General features: G+C 33.0%; 2 protein-coding genes across 3 annotated transcripts in view; one reads left to right on the plus strand and one right to left on the minus strand.

Annotated features, from left to right (window-relative positions):
- CDC73 (cell division cycle 73) overlaps positions 1–13956 on the minus strand; it is a 132345-nt gene that overhangs the window by 66813 nt on the left and 51576 nt on the right. The window lies entirely within an intron of this gene.
- On the plus strand, positions 1696–9635 carry B3GALT2 (beta-1,3-galactosyltransferase 2). Its single transcript, XM_032136244.2, has 2 exons — positions 1696–2296; positions 6653–9635. The coding sequence occupies exon 2, from the start codon at positions 6773–6775 to the stop codon at positions 8039–8041; it is 1269 nt and encodes a 422-aa protein (XP_031992135.1). The 5' UTR covers positions 1696–2296; positions 6653–6772; the 3' UTR covers positions 8042–9635.

A 13956-nucleotide genomic window follows, 5' to 3' on the forward strand; every position in this document is an offset into this window, starting at 1 on the left:
CAGTATTTATCTGACATTTGGACTAATTATTTTACAACTCCAGGCAATGGTTCCGCATCTTTTAAGTGGATATTACAATAATAAAACGATTAGAAAAGAGCCATTTGCATAACAGCTCAAGTAAGCTTAGCACACAATCTGATTTTGAGTAAATACTCCATAAATGGTCATTGTGGCTAGCTTCATAGTCAAATCCTATGTAAAGAATCATTGATAAATACTGATCTACAAAAATGCACCTGTACTTCTGGAAAATGTTATTTTAAGTAAGTTCTTAAGCATTACTCTGTTAACTAGTAAACTAATTTTAAAAACAAAACGGTAGTGAGTGAGAATTGTAGTATGGGTGGATACAGACTACAAGGAAGTTGGGTTTTAGTCCTCGCCTTCAAACTTAACTAGGAAAAGTCAAAGTTCAGTTTAGGCTTTAGGTTTCCAATTTATAAAATTCTTTTTTTTTTCTTTAACGATCCTTCTAACATTTCTAATACAGTGAGGGTTCTTAAAACTACAAAGCACAATTCATCAGCAAAGCTCAAAAATATGCGGACAAAAATGTTTTTAATATCAGAGAATATAAATTCATATTCATTTGAAATAGCAGATATTAATGGTGGAGGCAGATGAGATGAAGAATATGTATATAACTGTTAACCTTTAGCTTAAGCTCCAAAACTATAACTTTCTGGGATTGAATTACTGTCCCTAGAGTCTCAGAGGAAAAACTCATAATAAAGGCTATTTACCACAACAAAAAATTTAAAAAAACCTTCCCTACTGCTCTGCAATAAGAAAAGAAGCAAGGTGCCAGCCCCAGAAACTAACCATATTAGAAAAATCTCAGTGAGTATGTAGTGCTAATAAAATCTGCTTCATGGCCAAGTTATTAAATCTTTCTGAAACATTAGAATAAGTAAACATAATTAGTAAAATCTCATTACCCCCCAGATCCTGTACAAGTGTGCTATATCTATTACATCATTTTACTGAATTCTACGATACATGTAATTTTAAAGGGAAGGAAAAATAAATAAAAAGTAAATGACAACATTAAAAAGTGGTTTAACATAAAGTTTTCTGCCATCAAGAACACCAAAAACCACGTTAACAGCAAAAAAGAAATAGGCTGTATCACATCATGCATTAGTAAAGTAATCCATGACAGCTTATTTATACAAACCCCAGAAAACGGGGGGGGGTCGGGGGAGAGGAGATCTAAGTTACAAAGATATATGGTTTCAATAGAAACCATAGGTCTTAACTACATATTAGTAAAATCAAGAGCAATTTGAAAGCAGAGAAAAAAAGCTTCAAGAAGAGAATGCACTGAAGGGGTTAAATTACACCAACTTACACACAAAAGCTTATACTGCTTACACCCTATAAAAGCATGTAAAAAACATGAAAACCAACATCTAACACAGAAAACACTTAGCCTGTACTTAAGAATAAAGTTTAAAAAAGGAAGTAAGCTGGAAAAAATAAAATCATAACCATTCATTTCATAATCATCATATTTTCAAATTATTCACTCATCACTACACTTGCATTCAACATATATAATTTATCACATAAAAGCAAAATCTCTAAGCTTCTCCCTACCTTAGGTTTTTAGTCAAAATGAATTCAAACAATCACGTGGGATTCAGCCAAGCAGTGACGTTAAATTCTGCTCTGTCAGAGAGAGCATCTGTCAAGCCCACATTTAAACTGCTGCCTGCCTGTGCAGCAGCTGAGGAACCGTGGATTTCATATTATAAACTAAAACCCCATTAAAACTGCTCAAAATCCTTCCTGCAGCTGCCAGGCAACAACGAAAGAAGAGAGGTAAATCCTATTCTTTTCCAATACAACTGAAGCACTACATTTTAGCTCTGGCTGCTTTACATTGCAGCTCAGTGTTATTAGTAGAAATATGGATACTGAGACGAGAACACAGCACTGCATTGTCCAGCCAGGAAAATAGCAGATGTAAAAAGCTTCAATGCATCAACTGTCGGGAAGAGTCAACAGTGCTACAAGCAGAACGGGCAACTACAGCTCTTTTGTTTAACGAAAGAGAGAAAATGAAAGAAAGGGAAAATTTCAGAAGACTAGGACCCATATGAACAAGGAGGGTAACTTGAAGACAAGCAGACAGATGGACACTTTGGATGCTGTGAAAAGCAATCGCAGGAGGCAGACTGTTGGGGGATGTGCGCATGTTCGATAGCATCTTCTTTGCTGAAGTGATGGCGTGCCAAAAGTATTTTCAGTGGGCATAATCCTCTTCACACAAATGGCCTGACCAAGGAAGGTATGTCAATATCTTGTATATGATAGTCATTTAAATGTGTTACCTTTTTATAGCCCTGGAGGCACTAATACCTAATAAGCAAGTTCATACAGTTCACTGCCCTTGAAACTATGAAAAGGTTTCTTAATATCTGATTTTAAAATTTGTCATTGTTTAGAAGACAAGCTGTCACTGCTTTATGCAGCTAAATATGTAGCTTGGGGTAATTTTGGGTTATAGACATCAGAGGGAAAAGGCAAATAAGAAGAAGATGTGTTTAAAGGATTCCTTAAGAAATTAAACTTAAAAAAAAAATCTGTAGCCCTTTACAAAAAACACAGCAATATTCTATCAAATTAGGTCATACTGAATCCTTATCTAGTAAATTAAATGCTCTCTTAAAAATGGCTATCAAAAGAGACAATGCAGTGAAATTTCATTAAATAGCAAGGAAAACCTTAAGAGTTTTTTTTTTCAAAGTCCTTTTAAAACAAAACCTTAATATGTAACAGCTTTTAGTAACAAAATCTTCCCTCCAACATCTCCCTAAATGAAGATAATGAACACAACCAAAGACAGTATCAACAAATTTTAAGTATTACCATGCTACAAGAAGATACTAAAAGGAAAGCATTAACATAAGATCACATAAGGTAGTGTGAGTTTATGCATAACCCCACAATAGAGCCTTGTGTTATTATAGTGCCCATGAATAGCCATCAATAGTGGCTTTAAAAATTAACTATTTTAAATAGCTTATATTTTATGTAAAAGACTGATTCCAAATGATCAAATTTAACGGTGTCTCTGATTATCATTTTAGAAGTGAAATTCAAAAACATAATATGGAAATACTTTGATACAAAAATATCCACAAATGGCAATACAAGGACAAAAAATTAAATATAAATGTAGCTACTATGCTTCCAGGCTATATTAATATGCAGTAATGAACTACCGCCACTATATGTGTGTGCAGGGCACAGATAAATCAAATAAACTATTTTAGCAACAATCATAGAATAGCAACTCAGGGCTCAAGAACTTAAAGATATTTCTAAAATTTTACAAATCTATCAAAGATTCTGATTTTTCCTCAATTTCACACCATAACTCAGTAATTATCTAATAATCACAAAAGGAAAACATTTTAAAAAAATATGTAAGTACTGCATTCCAAAATGAAGATTAAACAAGTTTACCAGACTCTATTACACCTCAACATCACTCTCAACCATGAATTTTTATTCTAATAAAGACTAATAATAAATAGTACTAAAAAATATGGTTATAAAAATTTCAAGTCCCTCTTGGTATCTTATCTCTCAATATTGAAGTCACCAATTAAGCAGTTTTATAAACTATACATCTCAAAATGAAAGTGTAAGTTTTTCTATTAAACCATCACCAATAGGCTAGATATCAACACTTTTAAAAGCCAAATGATAAAAACTAAGTGTGTACTGAACAGCATTTTACAGTAACATTCTCCCCATGAACTTCATCCACAAGTTATAAATACACATCAATGTAAAGACATCAAAAAAGAGATAAACCAAAGCTATTTCTCTTCTAAAAATGTAAAAATGCAGAACTATTTTGCATACTATTGAACTTTCTTGTTTTGCTCTCTCTTTTTAAGAATTAAAATACAACAGGCAATAACTGGAGAATAATTTTATCATTTAATAAAAAGGAGGCATGGTTATTTTAATTTTGTATTCTTTTTAACAAAAAAATTTATAAGACCTGAGAAACTTTTAATAAGGAATTTTTTAAAGGCTAGACACATACACTTCATTTATCAATGGGAGATTTATAGTTATATATGGATTTAATATCTCAACAGCTTAATATCTAAAACATACAAATACCATGAAGTCTAAATTAAGATGCATCTCTATCACACGCTGTTACAAAATCATATTAGGACCAAAACTATGTATTTATGCTACATTACAATATGTAATAATTTGCTGTTTTCTGTAATACTAAAATACTTTGGAGACATCTTCAGGTATATTGTTCTTATAAAAGCAACATAAATTATGATTATTTTCCATCATTCATTTACTCAGTCCTTTAACTCAAACATCCAAACATCTGACCTTATTGTTTACTCCTTCTTACACCATCAAATTTACACTTTAAAAAAAAATCTGTATGATTGGACTTCAACCAGATTCCAAGTGTTATTATATCAGCAGAAAACAGATACACTTAATTTATCTTTGTAACACTTAGAACAGATTATCAAATAAATTTTAAAAGCAACTTTCATTTCTTTTAAATTTACATACATTACCCTTATATCTACTGGTATCTTTATGAAGTGGAGCGGAGAGTCACTATTATTTACCAAATATGTCATTTGGAAATAAAAGCTTAAAAATAGTTCCCTGGTCTAAAAGAATGGCCAGCTATTTACAAGCACAAGAAGGAAAACACTGAGTTTCTAAATCAGAATGCTCAGCTGTATTATTTTCAGCTTAGTTTACAGCAGAACTATGTTTTGTTGGTACAGTGAATAGCCTTGGTTTTCATTACAGTAATGCTGAGTTTAAATTCATGTAAATAAATTCTAACAAATAGCATACTAGATGATTTGATTTTAAAATTCCAAACTTAAAAAAATCGTTTACATCTTTCAAAATGCTTAATTTTTTTACATTTTAGAAATATTATAACTTCTAAAAGTACTCTGTAATCTCAGAAACTAGAAATTTCAAACGCTGGTGCCTACACGGTTGGACCTTAGATATTTGTTCAAATTCCCACCTACTTGCTCCTCCTAGTGGCTGCTACTATAATAGTACTTTCATTCATTTACGTCTAACACTTTCAATCAGTATTTTCAAAGTACTTAACGTTATGTATGTGGATTTTACTTTATAACTATTCAATTATATGAAGATTTCCATGTAAATTCTATTTCCTAGAAGTAATTAAATTTATGCCAAGGTTAAACAAATTTAATATTAACCATGACTCTCTCAATATCACAGGCTAAATACATACATGTATTTATGCATACACTGTAATTTCAAATAAATGCTCCTATATTAAAACTTTTTAATTGATTTCTTTTGCTTAAGGAAGTAATTTTCATAATAAAAAGTTGGAAAAATTAAAATTACATATTCATCACTCCTTCTTGCCAAAAAGTTTTTTCCTGTTTTAATGGAATTCAAACTACAGCTCTTTGCCCACCTCTACTCCCTCGACATACTGGTCCCCAAAAACTAAAAACAACAACAAAAACACTAAGAACAAATGTGAACAAATCTGTGCTATGTACTGAAAACCTTGTTGCAAGATAACATAACCAGTTCTTAATATATGGCATCATGAACCTCACATATTGCCATCTCATAACCTTTTTAAAATATAGGGCTCTAACTTTGCTAATGACAAGTTCTAAAAGTTTAACAAATTCTCTGCATGTAAATTTAGAATAAAGCACAACTCAAGGATACTTAAAAATATATTGTGTGAAATTCAGAATTTTAAACAGTTGGTTTCAAAGTAGCTCTTTTAATTCTAACATGGAGACTCAACCAAGATATGTAACAGTGTTCTGCCAAAGCCATAGATAATCAAAGATAATCACATGCTATATTTTAAAATTAATCTTAAGTCTAAGAACAATTATATCATGAATACTTCATATTTACAATGAAAAGTTGAAATTTTTGAAAGTGTTAATCATTTATTACTGTCTAAAAATCCTACACTGAAGTTACTAGACCCTGAAAATTAATTTTGGCAGGTGCATCTTCTCACTGACTTTCTCAACACAGTAGGGGCCAATGGAAACATGCCAAGCAGTGTACTGTGACTAACAGAACTCTGCCATAATCAACCTTGCACACCGTCTGTCCCACAACTGATACATGACCATTTTACAAAAAAGGCCTCTGACTGTGCACCATACCACCAATAGTATGTCAAATCAATTTTAATTAATGCCAATAAATTTTCCATCTGCTCTTAAGGCCTTTTTACACAACCTTTCTCAGAAATCTAGCAACATTTTTCTCGAATACATGCAACTTTTAAATCTTTAACTTGGGTCAAAAGTACAAATGACCAGTGTACCAAGACAATGAAATGAATCCATCACCTCATCTCTTTAAAATGTTCACTGTGCTACAAAGGTATATTTTTAAATAAATTCATCTTGTTCTCAGTGATGTTATGTTGCCAAGGGGAAATAAATTATAAGCTTCGTTCCTGGGTTATATTTTCACAGCTTAAGACATTCCTATTTGCCCTGATCATATTAGTATCCAAAGTCCCTTTCAGGCAGTTCTGTAAACTTTTGTGCTTCATTTTTTTTTGTTTGTTTGTTTGTTTGTGTGTGCTTCATTTTTATAGAATGACTACAAGAGAGACAATGTGACTGAATTAGAAAATGATTGCCAAAGAATAGTATTAAGGAGAAGAAAACATTTTTGGTCACCAATCTCTCATATACCACTACCGGGTATTTACAACATGCTTCAGTGGAGGAGAAGACACTGCTGCTTTGCAAAGATGACCTGGAATGCCAAGAGGTCTCTCTTCCGCACTCATCTTATCGGAATACTTTCTCTAGTGTTTCTTTTTGCTATGTTTTTGTTTTTCAATCATCACGACTGGCTGCCAGGCAGAGCTGGATTCAAAGAAAACCCTGTGACATACACTTTCCGAGGATTTCGGTCAACAAAAAGTGAGACAAACCACAGCTCCCTTCGGAACATTTGGAAAGAAACAGTCCCTCAAACCCTGAGGCCTCATACAGCAACTAACTCTAATAACACAGACCTGTCACCACAAGGAGTTACAGGCCTGGAGAATACACTTAGTGCCAATGGAAGTATTTACAATGAAAAAGGTACTGGACATCCAAATTCTTACCATTTCAAATATATTATTAATGAGCCTGAAAAATGCCAAGAGAAAAGTCCTTTTTTAATACTACTAATAGCTGCAGAGCCTGGACAAATAGAAGCTAGAAGAGCTATTCGGCAAACTTGGGGCAATGAAAGTCTAGCACCTGGTATTCAAATCACAAGAATATTTTTGTTGGGCTTAAGTATTAAGCTAAATGGCTACCTTCAACGTGCAATACTGGAAGAAAGCAGACAATATCATGATATAATTCAACAGGAATACTTAGATACGTACTATAATTTGACCATCAAAACACTAATGGGCATGAAATGGGTTGCAACATACTGTCCACATATTCCATATGTTATGAAAACTGACAGTGACATGTTTGTCAACACTGAATATTTAATCAATAAGTTACTGAAGCCAGATCTGCCTCCTAGACATAACTATTTCACTGGTTACCTAATGCGAGGATATGCACCCAATCGAAACAAAGATAGCAAGTGGTACATGCCACCAGACCTCTACCCAAGTGAGCGTTATCCTGTCTTCTGTTCTGGAACTGGTTATGTTTTTTCTGGAGATCTGGCAGAAAAGATTTTTAAAGTTTCTTTAGGTATCCGCCGTTTGCACTTGGAAGATGTATATGTAGGGATCTGTCTTGCCAAGTTGAGAATTGATCCTGTACCCCCTCCCAATGAGTTTGTGTTCAATCACTGGCGAGTCTCTTATTCAAGCTGTAAATACAGCCACCTAATTACCTCTCATCAGTTCCAGCCTAGTGAACTGATAAAATACTGGAACCATTTACAACAAAATAAGCACAATGCCTGTGCCAACGCAGCAAAAGAAAAGGCAGGCAGGTATCGCCACCGTAAACTACATTAGAAAAGACAATTTTTTTTCAAATGTGCAATTTGTAAATATTGCTAAAAGCATGTATAGTTAGAACTGATTACATCTGTAGGACAAGTTTTAGTTAAAACTCATCACATAAAGAAATTCAAGAAGTATTTTTTTAATTTCTGAAGAAGTTAATTCTTAAAACTATAACATTATATAACAAAAAAGGTTTCCCAAAAGAATCTATTTAAAAAACTGTTATAAGGAGATCCTGTGTATTAACATGCAATAACAAGCATGCATAAATCAATGGTTCAAGTCTTCTGTTAGGGGCCAATAAAATGTATCTGCATATGTTTTCCACATAAACTTTAAATCAAGAAATGACAGTCAAAAGATCCTTCATTTTAGATTAAGCTTTTCATTTTAATATATAATTAAATGTAAATAAAACATCACTATCAATTTTAAGGAAACTTTGTAATTGTGCAAAGGATAAATTTTTTGACCTGACTATTTTAGGGTTCTAAATGCAATAAGATTTAGTTGAGTTATTCCACAAACACATTATAAAGTTCAGATGTTTCATCAATGCAGTTCTCACGAAAGTATTTACTTTTTAAAAATAACTGAGATATTCTTTTAAATTTCTTTTATTAATACTTTCTTTTATTAATATATGGGGGAAAATTATTTTGACATGACGTGGTAAAATGTGAAAAACTAATGTGTCTCAGGCTCAAATTTTTATAGTTATTAAATGTTTCAAAATAGACAAGTTTTGTTTCCTCATTGGTGTTAAGAACCAAACTCCTATTTCAATGAGTTATTTGATTAGACCAATTACTGCATTCTTAAACAGCACCACCATTTAATTTCATGTATATCTAACTTTGAATATATCTGTAAAGATAATCAAAGCAAAAGTAATCACTTAAAGGCACAAATAGGATGTACTGTTGAAAAAGATAAAGAGTGCAGGTGCAGTTTCATTCAATACATTTTTAAGATGCATGTCTGCCAAAATGCAACATATGGGAAGTTTATTTCCTGACAAAGGATGTACACATGCCAATACTTAATCATTTTATGGCACCTATTTCTTTCTTGGAGTGCCAAGTTTACAAACCTGCAGTTTTTAATTTGGTAGATGACAAATATTCTGAATCACCAATTAAAAATCTTTTTGGGAGGGATGGGGAAAACTACAAATGTCTGACAAACACAATTCTAGGATGAACAATGTATACAATGCACTTTTATCAAGTTTTTTAAAATAAAAGAAAACAAAAAACTTTACTGAGTGTTATGATACAAGTATTTTCACGGTAATTTTGTTTGACTCCATCATGAATTTTAAAATCAAGAAATACCAACCTACTAAAATAGTGTTTTTATTCCATACATGTAAATTTGTCAATCTTAATTTAGTCAGAATGTTTCTTAAATCTAATAACAATCATTTTTACCTCTTATTCTATTATTAAGGGATAAATCACCAGAAGAGAATTGTAACGTTTGTGAAACTTGAAAACACTAAAACTGTTTAAGTACTCATCTCCATTTCAAATCAGTAGCCTAAGTGTTCTACTCTAAATCAAGTGATTCTGAAAGCTGATCTATGTAACACACCCCAGCTCTTGGATCAAGTCTGTTTTTCACTTAATTTATTCTATATGACTACAGAAATACCAGAATTACTTAATAAAAGTTACACATAAGGGGATAATACCAAATCAGATCAGTATGTTTGACAGAAGACAAAAAGAATCCTTCCCTCAGTGTAGAATAATGCTTTCTGATTTATGCTTCAAAAGTTTAAAAAAAAGTGTGTGTGTGTGCATACACAGGTGTGTATATAGAAAGACAACTCAAGTTCTGTTTGTCCAAATTATGACTACAGTGCAGGATCTTTAAAAGATAGTAATTTCCATCTGGAAAAAGTTTTTTTAAAAATGACTCATGAAAAACAGGTAATAGACACCTAAATTCTTCCTATCTCAAGTTTCAATTTAAAATCTATAAAATTTATAAAATCTATGTAAATTTCTATATTCCTAACACTATCTTGAAAAATGATAGTAATCAATATCAAACACTGTGAGTCCTCAAAGGGGAATGGACCAAATAGTAAAGTGACTTTGTACTGTTGAAAATCCTTACTTTAAAATAAATATTCTACTAAGTTACTTTTGACTTTTCCGCAACAATATTGAAGTCGTTTTCTTAAGTAAAATAAGTTGATAATGTATATAAACATCTCACCACTTGTTAACTGTGTCTTCTTCATCCCGATACTATGTGATTTTTATATACATAAAAATAGAATTTTAAATGACAGCTTTGCTTTTGGTCAAAGGGTACAGAAATAACTAATCTTTATGTTCAAAGTGTTAATAGGTACTTCAGAAGATGAAAACATCAAAACTTTCAATACTTAGAATACTTGTTTATTTTGATCAAGTATATAAGTGCTGAAATTCTAATTCAACCAAATAATTGAGATTTCTCCTCACGCCTCTTTGTATACAGCATAATCACATATAATCTCAACTGTAATTTTATTAATATGCTATTTCCAGCAAATTCTACAAAAATAATACCAATAACAGCAGTAGAAACTATTTACTGATTGTACAAGCAGTATGCTTCGTACTGTGTTAAAGCACTTTACATACATGATCTCATACAACCCTTAGGAACAACACTAAGAGACAGGAAGGACTCGTGTAAGAGGTTAAATACCTAAGATCACACAGCTAGTAAAGCAGCAGATTTCCATTTCAAGGATCATGTTCTTAATCATTACACTGTTCTGATATTATTTCACATATGACAGCTGATTAAAAAAAAAAGTCTAGAGCTGAGCAAAAATGGTCTGTCCCTTTATATTCCCATTCTCTGTTCTTCATCCTTTGCCAGGCCTCCAGGCTTCACACCATTTTCACACACTGGAGGGGCACCTGATATTACGAGCAATAAAGACAAGAGAAAAGAGAGTATATCTGATCCCCCAATTATTTTCCCTTCTTTTCAGTTGTTGTTTAACGGTGACAAGAGCCATTGTAAAACATACACATTACTGCTTATCTCTTGCTTCTTTGGGCCCTGAGGCACAACTGTAAACAGCAGGCAGGTGGCACTTAGAAACTATAAAATTTGCTTCTTTTTAAAGCACAATTGCTAATTTTTAGTAGATAAAAGTAGAACTGCATTTACCCATCCTCCTGTTTGGTCACCTACCATTTTGTCATGAGAAGGTAAAACCAGTTCATCCAGACTATTTAGATAAATTTTCCATTTTTTACTGTTTAACTAGGAAATTTCGTTATGAGATTAACATAGCCTTAAAAAGTAGAAAAAAAATTCCTGTTGACAGACATTTCTAAGGCATCTCCAAGAATTTCAATGTATCATTTAGACATTACTCCCAGAAGGCAGATGATGTGTATTAAATATTAAAATGGGATAGAAAACCCACTACCACCAAATTTTACACTAATAAAATTGTTTGCTGCTCCTATGATGATTCTTTAATGCTCTGTAAGACAATGTCCTCTGTCTGCTATGCCACCTGAACAAATCCTTGGCAAATGGATCCAAGAACAACTTCTCCTAAAGAGGACATGCTGAAGATTTTTTGTCTGTTCATAATCAGTATCCACAACCAAGTCTCAAAAAAGCAAAACAGTTCTTGTGTATACAACATAATGGAGTTGATGCTATGTTGCAATAAATGCCTTATTACTGGGAAAAGATCAGGGAAACAGGTTTAGGGGCCTACGTTCCTAGGGTCACACCACCATGAGGGGAGGGCAACACAGCCCCAAAAGTAACCACAAAACTGACTGCCTGGGCCTGATACAATGCAAAATGTTGTCTGAGCCTAGAAATTAATGAACAAAGAAAACTAGCCCACTGTTTCACATTTGCTTAACATTTAAAATTTGTTTTAAAAATGTGTTTAAAATTGTATTCCCTTATCAGGGATCTGTTTGTCTTCTGACAAGGTTAATGAAAAAAAAAATAACTACAATCTTCTTCCTAACAGATTCATGCAAGAGAGGGAAGAGAATGACTCCTATATACTTCAGAGAGAAAGCTAATAACTGAGCAAAAAAAAGACAAGTAAACTTGATTTTTACAAAAGTAAAGTTTTAATCAAAGGTAATAAGCAAAACCTCTAATTTAGAGTACAATTATACCTCAGTATCTGTGGGGAATTGGCTCCAGGACTCTCCACAGACACCAAAATCCACAGATGCTCAAGTCCCTTATATAAAATGGCATACTGTTTGCATATAAAATATGCACAACCTCCCGCATACTTTAAGTAATCACTAGATTACTTATGATACCTAATACAATCTAAATGCTATGTAAATAGTTATGCTGTATTGTTTAAGAAAAAAATAACACACACAAAAGTCTGTACATGTTCAGCACAGGCGTTCTGGGTTTGTTTTTTTTGTTTTTAGTACTTTGGATCGGCAGTTGGTTAAATCTACGGGTGTGGAACCCACGGATATGGAGTGCCAACTCTATCTGTATGTCTGTAAGTCATGTACACTTAATATAAACTAAAACCTAAGTTATCTTCTATTATCCCAAATTTAGTACTTTTTCAGCATTCCCTATCTCAGTGCATGGCTAACCGTAGTCAACTGGCACATAGGAGTACCAGGAATCACCTTTACCACTTCTTTCTCTTGCTATTGCCCATATCCATTTAATCCAAAGACTTACTTGGATCCCTACTGGAATCCATCTACTTCATCTTGCCCCTATTTAAAACAGCATCACTCATTTTTTAACTACTGCAATACCTTTATAGCCAGTTTCCTCATATCCACATAATCTGTTGCCAATATTATAGCCATAATAATGTTACTTTCAAAACACAAAGCTAGGCATGCCATACCACTGCTTCGATGGCTTCTCGATGTACTATATACCAAAATCCCTAAAACCCTTGGCCAGCTAAAAGGCCCATAAATGAGTCTCTTCCTTGCTAAAGCTAATCCCTCTAGCCAATCTTTTGATCTCATTCATACCTTCTATCTCACTGTAAATTATTCTCTCTCTCCCTCGAGACTTATTTAAAAGAAAAAACAAAAAATTCCTGGATAAGGAATAGTGAATTACAACTTGACTCAACGAAACAGTCTCACCCTTTTCGTTTAAAGCATTTTCATTTCATTTAAAGGAAAATGTTTTACAGTATCAAATCAAGTTTTCTCTATAGTGAGAAAGGGTAGTAATGACATGGAGAGAAGGGATTCCAGAGATGTCAGCAAGTAAGGTCTACAGGCCTTCATGATGGCTGGATACTAGAGATGAGAGGGGAGTAAGTGGCAAGGATGATACCTAAAACACTGGCCTGAACACTGACAGTGCCATTTACTGAGAAAGAAAACACTGTATAAAGAACCTGATTCTCCACAAACAATGTAATAAAGAATCATCAAGCAATGTATAAAAGGATTGTCAAGTGGCACTGAGGGCCTATATATTACAAAGCATCATTAACAATAATAATGAATTACAATTACCACTCTACACCCATATGAAAGTATGGAAAATAACTAAAAATATAATGTATAACATAGGATTCAGATTCATTTGAAAATACTTTTCAAGCAACACTTACATGCAAAATACTCTGTTCTCAGCACTGGAGATACAGTGGAAGACAAGAAAGACAGTTTCTACCTTCGAATTCATATATTTAAGGAAAGATAATCAAAGAAAACAAATGAACAACAAGATAACTAGAAGAAAAAGGGTCCTGAAAAAGTGGTTGATGAAGTGAGATCTGAATTATGAGAAGGAATCCGTCTTATTAAGAGCAAGAGGAAGAATGTTCCAGACAAACAACTGGAAGGACAAAGGCTAAGAGGTAAAGAACTTGCCAAGTTGTTGAAAAATGTAGAAAAAGCCACTGAGAAGACTTGTAGCCA

The sequence above is a fragment of the Hylobates moloch genome, unplaced genomic scaffold, assembly GCF_009828535.3.
Source record: "Hylobates moloch isolate HMO894 unplaced genomic scaffold, HMol_V3 SCAFFOLD_18, whole genome shotgun sequence".
Classification (NCBI taxonomy): Eukaryota; Metazoa; Chordata; class Mammalia; order Primates; family Hylobatidae; genus Hylobates; species Hylobates moloch.